The sequence below is a fragment of the Nelumbo nucifera genome, chromosome 8 (genome assembly GCF_055504915.1).
Source record: "Nelumbo nucifera cultivar China Antique chromosome 8, China Antique-T2T, whole genome shotgun sequence".
NCBI lineage: Eukaryota > Viridiplantae > Streptophyta > Magnoliopsida > Proteales > Nelumbonaceae > Nelumbo > Nelumbo nucifera.
The window spans coordinates 52,835,812-52,858,116 of NC_142656.1; the positions used below are offsets into that span (position 1 = coordinate 52,835,812).

The window sequence follows — 22,305 nt, forward strand, 5'->3', positions numbered from 1 at the left end:
GGAAGAGATAAAGTGAGACTAGCTGATGGATCATACACTTCCATAGCTGGTCAAGGAACTCTCTCTCTTCCCCTCGGCCTTACTCTTTCTAATGTTCTTCATGTTCCAAAATTCCCTATGAATTTGTTTTCAGTCAGTAGTGTTACAAATTCCTTAAACTGTTTTGTGACTTTTTTCCCTTCCTATTGTGTGATTCAGGATCTGGCCTCGAGGAGGACGATTGGTAGGGGATGTATGGTTGATGGACTCTATATGCTGGAGAATACGGCTGGCCTTCATGTTACAGAGTCTGAGTCAGTTCAGAAAGAGTAAAATGTATCTGTGGCATTGTCGTCTTGGTCATTTGTCTTTTGAGTCCCTGAAAGTTGTTTTCCCAGAACTATGTAAGTCCGTGTCTGTTTCTAATTTTTCTTGTCAAACGTGTCAGTTAAGCAAGCATTGTAAAACTCAATTTCCTCAAAGAAATAGTAAATTTGAGTTTCCTTTTCACATTGTGCATTCTGATGTGTGGGTCCCTGTTACTTTACCTTCTGAGAGTGGCTACAAGTACTTCCTTACCTTCATTGACGATTATTCCAGATACACTTGGGTATATCCAATGCGAACCCATGAGGAAGTATCAAAAATTATCCAAGATTTTCAGCGGATGGTCTTCACCCAATTTCAGACCGAAATTCAAATATTTCAATCAGACAATGCAAAAGAATTTTTTCATAGTGACCTCACAGAGTTCTTTGCTTCCCATGGCTCACTTCACCAGAGCTCTTGTGCCCGCACGCCACAACAAAATGGTGGCTGAACGAAAGAACCGACACCTTCTTGAAGTGGCACGGGGTTTACTACTCCACGTGAATGTCCCCAAACGATTTTGGCTTGAGGCCGTCCTTTGTTCTACATACCTCATTAACCGAATGCCCTCTCGTTGGTTAGAGTACAAAGCCCCACATCAGCTTCTCTTTCCTAAGGCCCCTCTTCTTTCTATTCCTCCTCGTGTTTTTGGTTGTCGGTGCTTTGTGCAAAACCTATCTCCCACCTGGGGGAAATTGGACTATCGTGCTATCCCGTGCATATTTCTTGGCTACTCATTCTCTCAGAAAGGGTATCGTTGCTTTGATCCCGTTTCTCGGAAATTCTATGTCTCCATGGATGTTACCTTCTTTGAGGATGAGCCCTTCTTTCCTGTTTCTCCTCAGGGGGAGTGTCGGCATGAGGAGAAACTGGTTCAACTTCCTCCTCTTCCTACTCCTTCTCCTTCTCCCCCTTCTCCTTCTGATCCTCCACCTTTCCGTGTTTTTTCTCGTCGTCGTAAAGGCCAACCAGGTTCAAGAGCTGTGGAGAATCCAGAAGCCGTACCTCAAATGCCATCAAATTTCTTGGGGGAAGATCATACTCACTCAGGTAACTTGACTCCCAACCTCTCTGTTGCTAATGATCTTGACCTTCCCATTGCCCACAGGAAAGGTGTTAGGTCGTGCACCACTAAACACCCCATTTGCAACTTTGTTTCCTATGAGAACATCTCACCTTCATTTCGTGCTTTTCTTACCTCCATTGACAGTATCCCTATTCCCAAGAATGTGGCAGAAGCTCTCTCAGTACCAGAATGGACAAAGGCCATGAAGGAAGAAATTGATGCTCTTCATAAGAATGGCACGAGGGAACTTGTTGATCTCCCTAAGGGAAAGGATCCAGTTGGATGTAAATGGGTGTTCACTGTTAAGCATGGGGCTGATGGAACCGTGGAGAGGTATAAAGCTCGTTTAGTGGCAAAGGGCTTTACTCAAGTATATGGGGTTGATTATGCAGAAACCTTTGCCCCTGTTGCCAAAATGAACTCTATTAGAATCCTTTTTTCTCTTGTTGCCAATCTGAATTGCGATCTACATCAGTTCGACATCAAGAATGCCTTTTTGAATGGTGACCTTGAAGAGGAAGTTTATATGGTTCAACCCCCTGGTTTTTTGGCTCAAGGAAGTGAACAAAAGGTGTGCAAGTTGAAGAAGTCTTTATATGGGCTGAAGCAATCACCAAGAGCTTGGTTCAGCAGATTTCATACTGCAGTTCAGCAGAGGGGATACAAGCAATGTCAGTCAGATCACACACTGTTTGTAAAAAGAGTAGAAGGTAAAATGGCTGCCCTAATAGTATATGTGGATGACAAAATTGTTATTGGTGACTGGAAGGATGAAATTCAAAGTTTGAAGGACTACCTTGCCACTCAGTTCGAAGTGAAAGATCTAGGACCCGCAAAATACTTCCTTGGAATTGAGGTTGCCCGATCAAAAAAGGGTATCTTCATCTCCCAAAGGAAATATGTCCTAGATTTGCTTAAGGACACTGGAAAGATTGAGGTTAAACCAGCTGACTCTCCTATTGACCCCAACCATAAGTTAAGTGACAGCCAAGGTGAACCTTTTAAGGATGTGAAGCAATTTCAGAGGCTTGTAGGGAGATTGTTGTACCTCTCTATGACTCGTCCAGACATAGCATATGCTGTTGGTGTCCTCAGCCAGTTCATGCATGCACCTAGGTCCACTCATCTTGAAGCAGCGGAGAGAATACTGCGGTATCTTAAGAAGTTCCTTGGTGCGGGCTTATTATTCCAGAAACATGGACATTTGAGAGTTGAAATTTACACAGATGCGGATTGGGCTGGATCTCAAAGTGACAGAAGGTCTACTAGTGGTTACTGCACCTTTGTAGGAGGGAACCTTGTTACTTGGAGGAGTAAGAAGCAAACCGTGGTAGCTAGATCCAGTGCTGAAGCTGAGTACCGTGCAATGGCACATGGAGTTGCCGGAGGTATGTGGATAAAGAATTTATTGGGAGAGTTGGGTTTTCCAGTAGATAAACCCATGACTCTACTCTGTGACAACAAGGCAGCTATAAGTATCGCTGCCAAACCGGTACTACATGATAGAACAAAGCACGTTGAAGTTGACAAGCACTTTATCAGAGAGAAAATCATCACAGGCGAAGTATGCACTCCATACATCAGCTCTGAAGACCAACTAGCAGAATCTTTACAAAAGGGCTAAACCATTCCAGACACCAAGGTCTCTGTGACAAGTTGGGCATGATTGATATCTATGCCCCAACTTGAGGGGGAGTGTTGACAGGTGTATTATATGTACTGTACACAGGTTTAGTGCCCGTAGGGGTATTTTTGTAATTTTTGTAATTTTTGTAGACCTATTGTGTTGTACGGCCAGTATAGTATATATACAATGCTTCACTCGACTGAAGCTATTCTTTTGAGGCCTTAACTCTATAGCCTCTTCTTCTTCTTCTTCCTTCTTCCTTTCTTCTTCTCCTTCTTCTCCTGCTCAACAACAACAATTCAATGACTTGGTCAAGCTACTTACAGATAATAAATTTGTATTCAATTTAGGTACATGAAGAGTGAAAGATAAGAGTAAGGAGTCTGTAGGCTTGACAATGCCCTTACCAGAAATAGGGGCAAGAGAACCATCAGCTAAGGTGATTTTGTCACGACCAGGAAGCAAATCGTATGAAACAAATAAAGTGGAAAGGCTGGTCATGTGATCAGAAGCACCTGAATCTATGATCCAAGGGGTCTTGGGATTACCTGAGGTGGATGCATGGTTAGCAGAATCTCTTATACCTGAGTGTGCAAATGCGGTGGTGGCTGAACTTCCAGAAGGGTTGGATGATGAAGTTACACCTTCAAGCTGGCTGATCATCTTTCCAAACTTCTCATATTCAGTTTTCATGGCTGCCAATTGTGTACTGGCAGACTCAACCTCTGTATCTGTACTTGTGGCTGCATGTGCACTTCCTGTCTTTCTACTATCATTCTTCTTCTGGAATCGGATTCGGACAAGACTGGGATGCAATTTCCAACACTTATCCTTGGTGTGTTTCGGCTTCTTGCAATATTCACACACCACCTCCTTCTTTCCTGTGCCACTGGGAGCTCCTATAACCCCTTTGGGTTTAATTACCATATTTGCAAAACGATCATTGATACTGACTCCTTGAACCTGCACTTGCCTCCTACTCTCTTCACTGCTGACCAAAGCATATGCTTGAGACAATGAAACATCTTCTTTGGACAAAATGTTCTGCTTTGTGATGTCATATTCAGAATTCAGCCCTGTCAGGAACTTAAAGACCCTGTTCCTTTCAACTAATTTCTTGTATGTTTCAGCATCATTAGGGGTATCCCATGTCACAGCCTCTATCAAATCAATCTCTTGCCATAGAGATTTCAGGGTTAAGAAGTATGCTGCAAGTGACTTCTCCCCCTGCCTTAGATTCTTCACATCACTCCTCAGTTTGTAGGCTCTGGCAACATTCAACTTCTGGGAGTAAGTTTCTGCAACACTATCCCAGATTTCCTTAGCTGAGTTCATCCAAAGATAGTGCTGACTAGTCTGTGGCTGCATTGAATTCACAAGCCATCCAATCATTGTGTAGTTTTCTTGCATCCATCTCTCATAAGATGGATCATCCTCTGGAGGAGCTTTCTTGCTCCCAGAAATAAAACCCCATTTCCCTTTGCTACAAATATGGAATTTCACTGATTGCGACCATGCCAAGTAGTTGGTTCCATCAAGTTTAACTGTAGTTACAGCCAACATAGAATCGGCTGGGGTTCCCAAAGTCTGTCCATATTCAGCAGCATTCTTGCTTTCAAGGTTCGAGAAATCCATCATGCAAAGGCTCTAATTAGGATTTTAATAAGTTTTCCAAGGTACTGGGGTTCTTGATGAACTTAGTTTGAGCTGAATCGGCAACAACAACCAGCTCACAGAATCAGTTTAGTCTTGATAACTGTGACAGTCCAACTCGGTGGCAGCTCTTTCTAGAGTAAGAAATACTATTTCAGCCTTCAAGGGACAACCAGTAGACCCCTAAACACAAAATATTCCAAGTCCCCAACAACCGTTGTCCCAAAGAGAGAGAGAAAAAGTCCACAGTCCTTAAGAGACCTTTTGTCAAACACTCTGTATGCAGTAGTTAACAGCCTACCGTTAACTAGTAGAAACCACTTCAATAGTGTTCCGTATAGGTCCAAGAAAAAGGCTGGGCTGAAATTGAGACTAGTACCACTTAGTCCAAATCAGTTTCAGCAGCTTGGCAGTCCAATAACAGTCGAATTGCTCTCCAAAATAACCCAAAAATCTCTGAGTTGAATCAGTCCAGCAACAGTAAGGCAGAATGGAGGAGGGTTTTGAATGCTTTAACAGCCCTCCCAAGCAACGAAAATGACCCAGCAAAAAACTGAGAAAACTTACAGTACGAGAATCTCTGATTTGAACTTCAAACCAGGCCGAACACCTTGCTTTCTGAGATAACTTCGACACCCTTTTCTCTGATTTCAAATCAGGTTGAATACCTTGCTCTCTGATTCTTCCCGGTCACCGAACCATTCTCCAAGTGTGTAGAGACTTGGGCACCTTCCAATGACCTCCAAGAACCAGACGAATGACTTTAAGCTTTCAGCCCTAGAACCTCCTCATGCAGTTGGCTGAACTAGAACCACATGAGGGTCATGCCAAGCTCTAGCCTGCTCTGATACCAAGTTGAAAACAACCCTCTTGTAGTCTAAAACAGCTTGAGATTAGATACAAAACCAAAAAAAGAACAAGAGAAGCTTAAGAAGTTGAGAGAGGAAAGGAGCTGGTGGCAATACGAGAGTTAGAGAAGAGAGGTTCGAACTTAACCTCCCTCTAACACTCTAAATCATTTTATTAACTTAATCTTTGAAATATTACAGAGGGGCCCTTGGATGGGCAAGAAATTACAAAACAGAGTATATAAGAGTATGGGTCCAGAATAAGGCCCATTACAGAGAAAAAACATAAACATAACATAGAATGACAGCCTATGGGCCATTCGGCCCATCTCCTCTACACCATACAACACAAGTGGAATAGAAATTACAAAAATACCCCTATGGGCACTAAATCTGTGTACAATACATACAATAACATCTGTCAACAGTTTGAAAGTAAGAGGACATACCAGTCATGTGTTTTGACGCTCCAAAATCAATGATCCATGGAGAGTCAAGGTTGTGAGAAGCAACATGGAAAGTTGTGGCAGGGTTACCTGACATGGATGCAAACAAGGTTGTGGGAGGAGAATCCATCTGACGAATTGCTCTACCATAGAGCTCTAGATGGTCACGGAAGGAGTTTACAATATCCTCCCTTGGGTCAGATCTAGAGAGATGTGTTTAAGTCACAATAGGAATGGGGGGCTGATTCTCCCGAGTAACCATGTTGGCCATGTGGTGTTTCTTTGTACCTTGCTGCCCGGACCTTTTATTCACATCTGAGCCTTGCTTCTTAGTCAAATCTTGAGCCCATTTTGGTTTCCCATGGAGATCCCAACAGGTATCTTTGGTGTGTCGGGGTTTCTGACAATTAGTGCACCACAATTTTTCCTTATCTTCTGTTTTTTTCTGGAGATCCCCTCTCCTGGAAGAAGATCCCACACTAGTAGAGACACCCCCTTTTGGTGCCAACACAATTGCATCCCCACCAGTGTTGTTCATCAAGTTCCTTCTACTCTCTTCAGATTGAACAAGAGCACAGACTTCCTGAAATGATGGAAGATCCTTAGAACTGAGAATTTGTACTCTGATGGACTCATACATAGGATTTAGGCCATGCAAGAAGGCAAACACTCTTTGCTGTGAGACAAGTTTCTTGTAAAGTTTGGCATCCTCATCACACTTCCAATCAACATTCTGGTAATGGTCCAATTCCTTCCAGACAGAGGTCAAGTCAGAGTAATATACTGATAAACTTCTCTCCCCCTGTCGACAAGTAGATGATGCTGCCTGCAGTTGATAGATCTTGGCATAGTGTCGTAGTTTTGAATATGTGGATCTTGCTTGTTCCCAGATCTCATTTGTAGTTTCAGCCCACATGAAGTTCTTTCTTATTTGTGGTTGCATGGAGACCAAGAGCCAAGACATTACCATACTGTTCTCCTGATCCCATCTATCATATTCAGTATTCCCAGAGGGTGGTTCTTTGATTCTTCCATTAATATAGCCTATTTTCCCCCTTGAAGTGATGTATAACTTGATCCCTCTTGACCGTTCTAGGTAATTTAATCCATCAAGAGGAACAACAGCCATAGGGAAGGATAGGTCACCACCCCCACTCTTTCCATTCAGCATTGTGGAGATTCCAGATGTGGCTGAATCTTCACTATTCATGATTTCAGGTTTAAGTACACACAACACCCAAGGCACACTGCCTCACAGAGCTGCTACAGAAAAGGGATCTTATGCCCTTCAGTCCACAAAAGAAGAAACACTTGCTATTTCAGCATACAACTAGGTACTTCTGACCTACGGTTTCACAGAGAGCCAAGAACAAACACTGTTGCTGCAGCACTTGGACTAGTCTGTATGACCTACAATTTTGTAGGAATCCAAAGAACAAACATACAAACACTGCAATTGCAGTACATAACCAGGTCTGTATGACCTACCGTTTTACAGTTTTCATACAACTCCTTAGTAGAAAAAAAGATACAAGGTGATAGTTCACCACACACCTAATCGGCTGACACCAACATCAGGGTAGCCGAATAGTCACTGAGATCAACAATGTAGCCGAACAGCAAGAACAGTCAATGGGAGAAAAAACAACTTCAGTCCATCAACAATGTAGCCGAACAGTAGTAACACACAAGAGGAGAACACGACATTCGGATTTTTTAGGGCACCAACAGTCCATCGAAGGGTGCAAGAAGAAAACAACCAAAAACAACCTTAGTTGAATACCAGGGCACCCGAACAGTAGATGGACAGTACCTTCTTAGCAAACCAGAACATCCTCTTCGTACATCAGGTTACAGCCTCTCTACAGCCGAGCAATCAAAGAAAACAGCATCTAGGCTGGAAGATGAAAAGACTCTGTACCAGAACTCTTTTCTGCGCTAGGAAGCTGAACAGTCATGCCGGCACCTTCTTCCTTCTTGAAGTCGAACATCAGGGATACAGCTTCTAGGAGATGAAGAGGCAACCTACTCGGCATTGGAGAATGATCTCAACTAATTTGTTTTCAGGCCTGGACGAACCCGCTCTGATACCATGTTGGACAAGAGAAGAGAGGAAGAGAAGAGAGGAGAGGCGAGAGGACTGAATTCCTCAAAAGAATGCTTCAGGCGAGTGAAGCAGTTGTTATTTATACTATACTGGTCGTACAACATAAAGAATGGAAAAAATTACAGAAATACCCCTGCGGTACTAAACCAGTGTACAACAACATCTGTCAACAGTAGGTATTGTACCTTTGTGGGTGGAAATTGGGTCACTCGGAGAAGCAAAAAAACAAAGTGTGTTGTAAGGTCTAGTACTGAAGCTGAATATAGAGCCATGACTCATGGGGTTGGAGTTCTTTGGATAAAAATTTTGTTAGGAGAATTAGGCTTTGATGAAGGTCCTATGTGCGGAGAGTATTGATGTATTTTAATATTATAGCCCCTGCTGTATTGTATTTCTTATTACTTAATTTTTCTCTTTCAGTCCTATAAGTGCTTTCTTGTAATCCCATTGGCCTATAAGGGCTTTCTTGTAAATTATTTTAAGCTCATACGGGCTTAGTTGTAAATATTCATAATATAATAAAGGGTCTTTAGGGCTGGGGGTCGAATTTATTCATTGACACCCCTGAAACCTGGTGCTAGACTCTCTACTGTTCATCTTATTGACACTATGACATTATTGTGACAATAAATTAACCATAAATTTAGCTGCAAACCAATTTTGCATGATAGAGACTAAGTGCATTGAAGTGGACAAATCATCAGGGAGAAACTTGACAGGGGTGAAGTATGTACAACTTATGTCAGCTCCAATGAGCAACTAGCTAATGTTCTCACTAAAGAACTTCATTATCTGTGACAAAATGAGTTATGTGACAAGTTGGACATGAGTTATGGGACTGGAAAAACCCCCACTCTTTATTAGGGTGACATAAACATAGATAAGAAGACAAGTTTGCCCCTCTTCTAATAACAAGGCACATCATTACAACTATCTCAAGGGTGGAATTGAACACATATTATGCTGAACATCATTCTTTTTTTTTTACAAATTAAAATACTTTGGAACAGTTATCAATAAGAAAATCATTGCATATTTTCCTTGTGTAAGGATTCATTTTTTGGGGATATTGGGGTGCATCAGATTCATTTTATTGGTTCAATCTTCAGGCTTATGGGTAATCCTTGTAAGCTTTTTTTTTTTTTTACATTTTTAATACAACGTCTCTATGTTATCACTTAGAAAATTCTTAGTTTAGTCAATTTTTATCATAAACATCAAAAATATTACTAGGCATTATAATTTGGTTTTCTATCAAATTCATGCAGGCTAAAATTGAAATCAGGTAGGTAAAGAAGAAATAAACTTACAGCAGCTGAAGAGCTAAGGCCTGAACTATCAAGTCCCTTGGAACCACAAATGAATCCTATTATACCCTACAACAGTAACAGTAATTAAACCAGCAAATATAAATGCAAAATATAATCAAAGTTTTCAAATATAAATTTTAAAGAAATTACATCAATATCATGTTCTTTCGGGGGTAAAGCAAAAAGATGTATTAAAATATTCTTTTGATTGGTAATAAAACAAAATTTTCTTATTTTTATTAGTTCTCCTTACAAGCAAAAGTAAAAGAAGAAATGGAAAAATGTAAAAATACCTCATCCCAGTCTCCATCTATATCTGCTTGTCTAACGTCAGTTACTTTGAAACCAAATCCCAACTTAGAAATGTAAGAGAAGTTTAAGACTATCAAATCTATAGAAATTTTGTCATATAGGAATGGGGAAGTTTCACCAAGAAGTTTGAAAATTTAGGGTAGGATAGGGTAAATATTAGGAAAAAACAGAATCTACCAATAAAACTTCAGGGAATGCTGAAAGAAATTCAATTACATGTTTAACAAAAAGGACTCAAAATGACCATAATGAAAAGCTGTCTATAAGAATTAAGATCATTGTAAGGCTCTTTTTGTTTCAGCATAGAAGGGGCAGAAGTTTTTTCAATAAATAAAATCTCATTTATAATTTTTGGATGTTTTAGAGGGTCATTACTTGGTATAAAGGTAATGTTGTTAGGACTGATCATTCTAGTTATTTCTTACATCTTTTTGAGAACCCAAGTACATAAGTCAGTCTGGAAGCCACCACTGACACTTGGAAAATATTCATTCTTCTTTCTCTGCTGTTTCTTCTTCTCCCTTCCCCTCTTTACTTCTAGATGGTATCTGTTTCTACTGTTGCTACAGTAGTCCGAACCAGTAAGGAGAAGAAGAAAGAGAAGGAGAAGAAGAAGAAGAAGAGAAGAAGAAGAAGATGAAAGAACTGTCAAACCAGATAGCTAAACCCTATCAGTCGACCTCTTAATAGTGATTAGGCTCTAATTAAATGTACAAGGACTAAACTGCCCCTACTTAAGTATGGGACAGAGAACCTCTAATAAGACTGCCACATAAGCTCATAACTTAACCAAGGTGAGTTGACTAATCTACCCTTATTCGGCTAACTCTAACACTCCCCCTCAAGCTGGAGAATATACGTCATATAATCCCAGCTTGTTACATATATAGTTCACTCTCCCTGAGCTTAAGGCTTTTGTAAACAAATCTGCCCACTGATCACCTAAGCCTACATGTTCTGTGCTTATCTCTCCAGTAAGAACCTTCTCCCTCACAAAGTGGCAATCAATCTCTATGTGCTTTGTTCTCTCATGAAAAACAAGGTTGGATGAGATATGGAGCGCAGCTTGATTGTCACAGTACAACTTCATAGGTTTATCCATGTGGAACCCGATTTCTTGTAGGCGATTCCTCAACCACACTAATTCACATGTAGTGTGTGCCATGGCTCTGTACTCGGCTTCAGCACTGCTTCTAGCCACAACCGTCTGCTTTTTACTCTTCCACGTCACAAGATTTCCTCCAAGAAATGTGTAGTAACCTGTAGTAGATCTTCTATCAAACACAGAGCCCGCCCAATCTGCATCCGTGTACCCAACTACTTCAAGTTTTCCTCCTGGTTTATACAATAGCCCATGGCCCGGAGGTCCCTTCAAATATCTTACAATTCTAAGAACTGCATCCCAGTGAGATATACGAGGGTTCTGCATAAATTGGCTCACCACACTGACTGCAAAGGAGATGTCTGGTCTCGTGATAGTCAAATAGTTCAGCTTCCCCACTAGTCGTCTATACCTTCCAGGATCATCAAATATTTCCCCTGTATCACTGCTCAACTTAACATTTGGTTCCATAGGAGTCTCAGCCGGTTTTGCACCTAACAGTCCTGTTTCGTCCAATAGATCGAGAACATATTTTCTTTGGCACAGGTTTACACCTTGTCTTGATCTAGCAACTTCTATACCCAAGAAATACTTCAATGTCCCAAGGTCTTTTGTTTGAAAATGATTTTGCAGAAAGACCTTGAGTTTGTCGATCCCCAATTTGTCACTGCCAGTTATGACAATATCATCCACAAAGACCACTAATAAAATCTTTCCAGCTTCTGAGTCATAGTTGAACACTGAGTGATCAACCTGGCATTGTTTCATTCCAAAATTCTTCACCACTTCACTAAACTTCCCGAACCAAGCACGAGGCGATTGTTTCAACCCATAAATTGCCTTTTTCAGTCTGCACACCTTACCAGCCTCCCCCTGAGCAACAAACCCAGGTGGTTGCTCCATATATACCTCCTCTATAAGGTCACCATGAAGAAAGGTATTTTTTATGCCAAGTTGAAATAAGGGCCAATCATACATAACTGCTAGGGAAATTAACACACGGACAGAGCTAATCTTAGCCACTAGAGAGAAGGTCTCCATATAGTCCACTCCATACAACTGTGAATAACCTTTAGCAACAAGTCTGGCTTTCAAACGCTCCACACTACCATCTGGCAAGTATTTAACAATATACACCCATTTACAACCCACAACATGCTTACCAGGAGGAAGAGTAGTGAGCTCCCACGTGTAAGTATGCTGAAGAGCAGAGAGTTCCTCCTCCATTGCCTGCCTCCACCCAGGTGAACTAAGAGCCTCTTGGACATTGTTAGGTATGGAAATAGATGACAATAGTGAAACAAACTGGCGATGTAAGGCGGAAAGGCGAGATACTGAAACAAAATTGGAAATGGGATGGAGAGTAGAACTACGTTTACCTTTCCATAAGGCAATGGGTAGATCAAGTCCTGAGGGTTCAGCAACAGGAGCAACGACAGGATCCGCGGACAAGGTAGAAGATAGAGGAGGGGCCGGTGTCATTCGACGTGTATACACTTGCCGAATTGGTGGTCGTTCAATAGGGATCTGCACTGGATGAGGTGACGAGTCAACTCCAACAGGAACACCCGGAACGGGATCACTGACCGGAAGAGGAAGAGGAAGTAAAGGTGGAGACGAAGATGCTTCAGTTCCTGAGAAGAAGGGAACAGACTCAAAAAAGGTGACATCAGGACAGACATAGCACTTCCAAGTAATGGGATTGTAACACTTGTACCCTTTTTGAGTCTGAGAGTAACCAAGAAAGACACACTTAATGGAGCATGCATCCAACTTGTCTATTCCAGAACTCAGATTGTGAACAAAGCACACACAGCCAAAGATACGAGGTGTTAATGGAAAGGGAGACAAGGTGGGGAACAAGATAGAGAAGGGAGACCGACCATGAAGAATAAAGGAGGGCATCCGATTAATGAGGAAACACGCAGTAAGTACAGAATCACTCCAAAACCGTTTAGGAACACTCATATGATGAAGAATAGACCGAGTCGTTTCAAGGAGATGACGGTTCTTCCGTTCAGCCACCCCATTTTGTTGAGGAGTGGATGCACAAGAAGTTTGATGAATGATGCCATGCTGTTCTAAATACTGTTGAAAGGAAGTAAGAAAATATTCACGACCATTATCTGAACGAAGAACTTTGATTGGAACACCAAATTGTGTACGTATTTCAGCATGGAATTTTTGAAAAATGGAAAATAATTCACTCATTTCTTTCATTAAATAAATCCATGTCATTCTTGAACAATCATCAATAAAAGTGACAAAATACTTATAACCATTATAAGACTTTATTTTGATCGGGCCCCAAACATCTGAATGAACCAAAGCAAAAGGACTCAACATACGACTTTCAACTCTAGGACTGAAGGAAACACAACGATGTTTCCCAAACTGACACGACTCACACTGTAACACTGACAAATGACTCAAAGACGGAACTAGTATCTTGAGTGCCTTGAGAGAAGGATGTCCCAATAGACAATGCCACTGTAGAGGAGTGAGTGAAGTCTGAAGTGCAACTGACGATCCACCACCGTCAAGATAATACAATCCACCAGCTTCATGCCCCCCACCAATCTTCTTCCCCGTCCTGAGATCCTGAAAAACACAAGAGGAAGGGAAAAAAGTAACAGAACAGTTAAGAGTCTTGGTTAATTTACTAACAGACATAAGATTGAATGGAAACTTAGGGACATATAGAACAGATGATAAAGAAAGAGAAGCCATGTCAACATTGCCAACACCACAGATGGGAGAGGAGGAACCATTGGCAAGGGTAACAGTTTGAGATGTGGAAGTTTCAGAGAGAGAAGAGAACACACCTGGAGCCCCGGTCATGTGATTAGAGGCTCCAGAGTCAATAATCCAAGGAGAGGTTTTAGATGACAGGCAAGCTATACCTGAGTGGGCAAGAGTAGTAGTAGTGTGCTGTGAAGTGGACTGAAGGAACCGCTCATACTCATCACGCGGTACACTCTCCATCTCCCTTCTGGAAACAGATGTAGATGTGGAAGGAGTTAGGTCTGCCTGTTGATTATCACTGACATCAACCCCACCAGCAACAACATGATTGGCCCATTTAGAGGGAGGGCGGCCATGAAGATCATAACAAAAATTTACGGAATGTCCTTCCCTGCCACAGTGGGTACACTTCCTTGTAGAGCTTCCTTTTTCTTTGCCACGGCCTCCCCCTGAGTCACGGCCACCACCACGGCCAAATATGGAACCACCACGACCTCCTCGGGAGGCATGTCCTCCCCCTTTCGTACCACGTCCACCACCTCTGGCTGACACAAAAGCTGATCTATCAGACTGTGTGGGATTCTCTGTCTGTCCCAAAGAAATTCTGCGAAGCCGAGCAAACACATCCTCAAGTGTAGGAAGGGTAGAGCCCCCCAATATTTGGGCCCTAACTGGTTCATACTCTGATTTCAACCCCACTAAGAACCTTGTGACATCTAGTTGTTCCCTCTGTTGTTGCTGAACCTTAACATCTGGAGTGAGAGGATGATAGACATTGAGTTCATTTCTGAGGTTCTTCATACTAGCATAGTACTCTTTTAGGGTTTTATTTCCTTGTTGCAGACCAAAGTATTCCTGATAGAGCTGATATACCCTTGTAGTATTATCTTGCCCAGAATACAGGTTCTTGGCATGTTCCCTATGTCCTTAGCTGTATCTAAGAACATGAAGTTGGCACTTATTTTGGGTTCCATACTGTTCCATAGCCATGTCATGAATTGAGCATCCTCCTGTTCCCAATCATCAAACCCTGGAGAGTCAGCCGGTGGTTTATCTTCTTTCACATGCTTCACTTTTCTCTTTGCCTTGAGAAAAACTTCCACCGACTTGGCCCATGGAACATAGTTCTCACCATTCAGTTTAATTGAGGTCATCTGTACACCTAGATAGTCAGAGGAAACCAACACACTAGGTTTCTGATCACTACAGCCATCTCCCATTGCTGCCATGATACTCTTTCAATGCTGCCTCTAATCTGAATTCCCAATCACCAACTAAGTGCTGCTGTCAAGAGTTTGATGTTCCAGAACCTACAGCAGTCCCTAAACACAATGATAAATACACATGCCTTTGTTCTTATCCACACCACTACTGATTTCACAAAAAAACACAGACTACACCAACATTAATTCAGCACTTACTAACCACATGCAAGCTCTCTTACAACTACTCAACAGAGTTTGTGCATCACAAGCACCACCACACAGCCATAGCTGTCACACACAATACAGACCTGCTTTAACGCATTTAAGAGGGCACCACAAGACCAACAAGAACTCAACTAGTACCATTGCATTACAGTAGCAGCCCTTACACCATTTGGTCACTGTAAACACAGCCTGTTCTTGGAATTTTTCCAAGAACCAGGGCAACAACCAACCTAGTTCTCTAGGTTCTGATCAGTCCTCTCAAGTTCTTGAAGATTTTCAACCCAGAAATACCAACAGCACACAGAGGAGAGATAACTAACCTTCGTTTGAGAGCTTCAGCCAACCATTCACTGCTGAAGTTGTTTTCTTAGGAAAGGAGGTTCAACGCACCAGAAAAAAGAAGAGCTGAGATGTTTCAGGCCTGGGACGAACCACTTTTCTCCATTGACAGCCCAGAGAAGAAAAGGAGAGAACTGAAGCACGAACTGAAGTTGTCACGAACTGAAACAGGTCACGAACTGAAGTTGTCACGCTCTGATACCATGTTTCTAATGTTGCTACAGTAATCCGAACCAGTAAGGAGAAGAAGAAAGAGAAGGAGAAGAAGAAGAAAAAGAGAAGAAGAAGATGAAAGAACTGTCGAACCTGATAGCTAAACCCTATCAGTCGACCTCTTAACAGTGATTAGGCTCTAATTAAATGTACAAGGACTAAACTGCCCCTACTTAAGTATGGGACAGAGAACCTCTAATAAGACTGCCACATAAGCTCATAACTTAACCAAGGTGAGTTGACTAATCTACCCTTATTCGGCTAACTCTAACAGTATCAGAGCAGGATTGACAGAAGTTGAAGCTTGTGTCAGCCTTTCTTTCTTTTCTCCCTCGCCGATTTTCTCTAGAATCAACTGAAACTTCCAAATTTGAAAAGGATCTGATTGAGTAGGTGATTTCTGCTATTCTTTTCTTCCTTTTGGTTGTAGAACCAAATGTACAACCAAAAGGGATATTGTTTTTGGTGTTTACTCTCTTTGTATGATGAGGTTTTGAGTTCATGGAGGAGTTTCCTCAGTGTTCTGTTTTTGAGGTCTGAGATCCATTTGGCTTTGTGTTGTGCCTTGTTTTATAGAGTTCACACCAAGTTTCAGAACTGGCAATTAGTGTAGTGGTGCGTTTGGTGCTTGAGGAGTGTTGTTTCCCCCTGAACATCAGTTGTTTAGTAGCACACAGACAGAGGATCAGCTGAAAGATTTTTCTCTATCCTTTTTTGGGCTGGTGGTGATTGAAGCTGTTTTTACTGCTGGTTCTGTGTCTTCCAGCTGGTAATAGGTGTTGTTAACAGAAAAACAAGTCTGGGCTTGTTACTATTGGTGCTCTTTTCTCTTTTCTGGTACAAGTTCCAAGTGTGGTTGCCATTTTTTTTGGGTATATGTCCGATGATGTTCCTCAACCTGAGGCTGGTACAGCTAAAATTTTTCTTTCCTTTTTTTCGGGCTGGTAGTGGTTGAAGTTCTTTTTACTGTTGGTTCTGTGTCTTTGAGCCAGTAGTAGGTGTTGTTTACAGAACAACAGCTTTGGTTTGAATGGGCCGAATGGGCCTTAGTGGCCTTATTTCTTTTAAGTAATGTTCTTTAGTTATGGACCTTAGTTATAGGCCACTTTTTTGTTTGTTTTATTAGTTATTTAGTGCTATTAAGGGTTTCTAAGGAATTGTATTTTTTTTTATTTAGAAATAGAGACATCTTGAGAGGATTAGACAAGGGACCAAATATCTTCTCTTCTCTCTTCCTTTCTCTTCTTCTAGCACAAGCTGTTGCTGAAACTTTTCCTTCTTCTTCCTTTCTTTTCTTTTTCTATATTTTTCTGATTTACTGCAGGTGTGATTCACAACTTGGTATCCAGCAGGTTCTTACCTTCAACATCTTTCTCCTTTCTTAGCCCATATACAGTGTATATGGAAAACTGATCGGCTGATCAATTAGTAGCTTATGTAGCCCAGTTAGGAGGGCTTTTGGAGAGATTTTGTAGAGACCTTCATCCTTAGTTGAAGTCCAAGGCAGGTTTTTGGAGTTTTTTTCCCGAAAACCCTAGATAATTGGAGAAATCTTGCTACAGGTCCTAGAGACACATTGAAGCTGGTGCTTGGGGATCAAAGGGGGGCTCTTGGATTTCTATCAAGGGTGGTTTGTGTTGGACAGAGTTCTGAAGCCTCTAGTAGGAGCGGTTGAACTTTCTCTCCTCCTATCTTGTCGGGTCTTGTGAAACCCTAGTTTTGGGTGATTGAAGAGTAGTTTTTTTCTTTAAATAGCAAATCTAGCCTAGTAAAACCTTAATTTGATTTTCATTTGCATCCACTCACTCAAATGAGAAAACTAGAGGAGAAACCAAATATCCCACAAATTCTGAGTTTGGACATGGGGCCCTATGGAGACTCTGCTAGGGGCAATGACCATTGTGATGTTGGATGGAACCAATTATTTAGCTTGGTCTTAGTCAATTAAAATGCATATGCGTAGTAGAGGGAAATAGGGGTAGATTACCAGGAGCAAGAAGAAACTGGAAGAGGAAGACCCTACCTATGAAAAGTGGATGCAAGAAAACTACAGAATAGTGGGTTGGCTAGTGAACTCTATGCAGCCACATATTAGTCAACACTACCTATGGATGGAAACTGCAAAGGAAGTGTGGGATAGTGTCATTGTTAAAGCGATGCCTAGGCAACAAGGCGCCCTTAGAGGCTCACCTCGCCCAGTCGCTAAGCAGTTTTGTGCACTATGTTATAAAATACTTTTATACTTTTTATTTTTTGAAAGTATAATTATAAAATAGACATTATTAAACTAGAATATTCATTTTATGTGTTTATATACTAATTTTCTTTTATTATTTTCTTATTCGTTAGGGTTCAATCAACACGAATATTGCTAACTGTTGTATTGAACCCATGGTTCAAAGTATCGATACACCTCTATGTATCAACAGAGGTGTCTTGGTACTTATAACGATACTCCCCCTATTTTTTTATTTCTTTGGTTTTTAATTTCATTTTTAAATATATATGTATATATTATTTACAAAAAAGGGTCCCTGAAAACACCTGTAAACAGGTGTATCGAGACCCCAAAGGTACAATACAATACACCTAATACAGAGCGTGTCGTATCAAAATTTTGATCCTTGATTGAACCCTCAAAGATTTCTAAGCCTGAATCAATAAGCAAGGGAAGAACTTAAAATTTTGTCTAATCAACACATTTTCTTCTTCCATATCTTCTTCTTCTTCTTCCACCTTTTCTTTTCTTCTTTTCCTATAACAAAAGTAAGGGTTCAACCCCTATATTTTTTTAATTTTCTTTCCTTTGTTCATTTTCTTCTCATAAAATGTTGATTTTCTGGACTTAAACATGAAATTTATGTTAGTTCGCCAGAAGGTGAAAGAGCAAGAGATGAGACAAAGGTTCAAATCTGTTAGAGTGGATCAATCAGATCGAACCAACCCAGAAAATAAGTATTTATATTAATCTTAGGTAAATAGACAAGATTGTCCTTACAAAGAGAATAAAAGAGTTGTACACTAAAGCACACGCCTATTACAGTACAAAAAAGAAATATAAAATATAGTAGAATTACAAAACTACCCTTCATTTCTACTACAGTCTCCCTCATACTTATGAGGCGTTATAAGCATCAATTTGTCAACAAGAAAATTATGTTGGGCTTTGGTCATGGCTTTGGTGAAGAGATCCTCAAGCTGTAGACTAGATGAAACATGTGTGAGAGAGATGTGACCCGCATGGAGAAGGTCACGAATGAAGTGACAATCCACCTCAATATGTTTAGTGCGCTCATGAAATACGGGATTGGTTGCAATCTTGATTGCACTCATGTTGTCAGCAAATAGAGGAATAGTAGATGAGTGATCAATATTCATGTCATGAAGTAGTGTCTTAAGCCAGATTATTTCACTGCATACTGAGGACATGACTCTGTATTCAGGTTCAATAGATGACTCGGAAACCATTTGATGTTTCTTGCATTTTCAAGATATCAAAGAATCACCAAGGAATATACACCAACCAGAACGACGAGTATTAGGGCAACCTACCCAATCTACATCTGCATAAGCTCAGAGTTGTGTGGATGAAGAGGATGAGAAAAATAAGCCACGTGATAGTGTACCCTGTACATAACGAATAATCCGGAGAACTACAAAATAGTGAGGGGCTAACGTCGAGTAGAAACAAATTGACTCACAATCTGAACCGCATAGGAAATGGACGGTCTAATCATGGTTAGGTAGATAAGACTACCTACAAGTTGTCGATACAGGGTAGCATCAGGGAGGAGATCACCCTCATCTTTACTCAACTTATAGTTAAGCTCCAGAGGTGTATCAACATGTTTGGAGTTAGCCAAGCGAGAAAGAGTCACCAAATCAGAAGCATATTTCTGTTGGTTGACAAAGTAACCATGATGACATCTTTGAATTTCAAGTCCAAGAAAGTATGTTACTGGCCCAAGATCTTTTATTTTGAAGGAGTTACTAAGCAGAAGTTTGAGTTTGTTAATATCATCTACATCATCTCCAGTAATAAGGATTTCATCAACATAGACCAAAAGAAGAGTCAACACCTGAGCTCACTTGAGTGTGAAAAGAGAGTAGTCTGAAGCACTTTGCTGGAAACCAGCCTCCAATACTAGACGGGCCTTTTGTACGGAAGCGATCAAACCAAGCTGGTGGAGCTTGTTTAAGACCATATAGGGATTTCTTCCGTTTACACACCAACTGAGGATTGTCACAGTAGCCGAGAGGTGGTTGCATATAAACTGTCTCTTGTAACTCTCCATGGAGGAAAGCATTCTTGACATCCATCTGATGAATTGTCCATTGTTTGAGAGCAGTAATGGCTACCAGCAAACGAACTATTGTCATTTTGGCCATAGGCACAAAAGTTTCATCATAGTCAATTCCATACTCTTGCTTGTAGCCTTGAGCAACTAAACGGGCCTTATATCTGTCCAGAGTACCATCATATTTGAGTTTCACGGTGTAAACCCACCGGCTACTGATTATGGAGGCATCTGGGGGAGGAGAGACAAGATCCCATGTATCATTCTCCAATAAAGCCTGAACCTCTAAATCCATAACATCTTTCCATTGCTCAACTGCTACGGCCTTGCTGTATGACTTAGGTATATCTGTAGATGACAAAACAGCTGAGAAGGAGCTATGACTAGAAAAGAAGCCATAGTGATCAGGTGGACGAGAAATACGAAATGACCGATGCAAAGGAATAGATGAAGGTAAATCCTTAGGAGGAGAATCTGCACTTACAGTAATGGTGGATGGAGAGGAATGACCAGACATTATTGCTTGAGATGGAGGAGGCATAGGTAATGGGCGCATTGGATGCTTCCTGAAGTACGTCTGAAGAGGCTGAAGAGAAGGAGAATCACCTATAGATCTAAAGTCATGTAGAACAGAAATGGATGGTGCAGGTAATTTACAAGGAGATGAACACAAATAAGCAGACTTACTAGCTAGTCCAAAAGCAGAAAAAACAAAAAAAATAGCTGAAGACATGAGCTCACGAATCTTTCCTTCAGTCAAATTTCCCTGAGCATCTGGCTTGTGAGATGATGATGAGGTGGTAGTATCAATAGAGACAAATTCAGTTGAGGCTTGATAAGCCTTATGTTGTCCTTTCTTGGAAGGCCTAGTCAGACATTCCACTATAATGTGTCCTTGTTGTTTGCAGTAGGTACAAAAGTTTTTCTTCTTGTAGTGGGATACCATGTGACCATATTCTTTGCATTCATAACACTGCATCTTCGAGAAGTCTTTCTTACCCTTCTGTTTGGTAGCCAAAAACATTGTTTCAATCCCATGTTCCTTCTTCTGGTCCAATGCAGACAAGGTAAGAAGACGAGTTTCCTCCCTTAACAACTCTCCAAGAATTGCATCAAGTTCAGGAACCGGTTCTCTACTGAGAATACTGTTTTCATAATTAGGCCTAAGCTGCATCAAAAAGTGCATGGTCTTTCTCTTACTGAGATGTTTCTTCATAATCTTCACACAACAGTCTGTAGATAGATCCCCAAAGTGAGCCAATTCGTATTCAGTCCAGAGATTTACATATCCTACATAGTATTCCTGAATCCGCTTCTCCCCTTGAACATAGGAGAAGATATCAATTTCAATATGATATTGCCTAGACATATTCGATTGCTAATATACATTTTTAAGGTATTCGAACATGTCATGGGCTGATTTGAGACCTCTCATCGGAATATTGACATCCATTGAGATAGACCAAGTATCCATGAAGTAATTTGAGCATTCTCAGTTCTCCATTGTTTCAGCCTTTTGACATCACTGGCATCAGGCAAGGAAGTGGAACCATCAATATAACTCCACATGCCTTTCCCTTTAACAAAATATTGAAAATGAAACTAGTAGAGAACATAGTTGCTCCCATCGAACTTGACAGAAATAAATTCATTCTTTTCTAGAGCCATAATGAAAGGGAGACAAAGTAAAGACTGATCAAATCAAGCAATAAAGTAGTAATCAAACTAAGAGAGTCAAAGAAACTAATAATAGAAACCTCTTACGATCACCAAAAATTGTCCAAGTTCCAGCAATTGGAGAAAACTGGATACACAGTGCAAAAAAGGAAAGTCTGGATGTAGCCGCCCAGAAGAGATGTATAGATCTCTCTCAAAACTTCTCGGATCTTGATGAAAAAGTCAGAATATGATGAGAGGGACTAGGCGACACTTCCTTTCAATTCTTACTACAAACTAATGCCATATGAGAGAGATCTACTGAAATCTCTCTTACTAGATGCACAAAACACATAGAAAAGGTCTCTAGAGAGATCGAAACAGTCCAGAGTCAACCGGCAATGATTATAGTTCTCAAACTCATCCAAAAAGAAGAGATAAGGATCAGAGAGCAGCTTGCTCTGATACCATGTCAGTTCATGAGAAGGCGAAATAGCAAGAGATGAGACAAAGGTTCAAATCTGTTAGGGTTTATCAATCAGATCGAATCAACCCAGAAAAGAAGTATTTATATTAATCTTAGGTAAATGGACAAGATTGCCCTTACAAAGAGAATAAAAGAGCTGTACACTAAAGTAAACGCCTATTACAGTACAAGAAAGAATAATAAAATACAGCAGAATTACAAAACTACCCTTCATCTCTTCTACAATTTATACTTCTCTTATGAAAACTATGGATAATTATTAAGGAAAGATAATTATAGAACCTAGGGAACTACACTAGGATATAATGTTTTACTTAA

The 22,305-nt window shown here is 40.8% G+C and overlaps 1 protein-coding gene across 3 annotated transcripts in view; it reads right to left on the reverse strand.

The window, feature by feature from the left end:
* The window catches only part of GALAK (galacturonic acid kinase), a 114,020-nt gene that overhangs the window by 65,439 nt on the left and 26,276 nt on the right, over positions 1-22,305 (reverse strand). For 2 of the 3 annotated variants that reach the window (XM_010264981.3, XM_010264979.3), the window contains exon 7: positions 9,406-9,471. In XM_010264981.3, the coding sequence (XP_010263283.1) occupies positions 9,406-9,471 (66 nt within the window). Of the gene's footprint in view, positions 1-9,405; positions 9,472-20,328; positions 20,431-22,305 lie in introns of all 3 variants that reach the window. The other variant, XM_088893299.1, reaches the window with a different exon arrangement.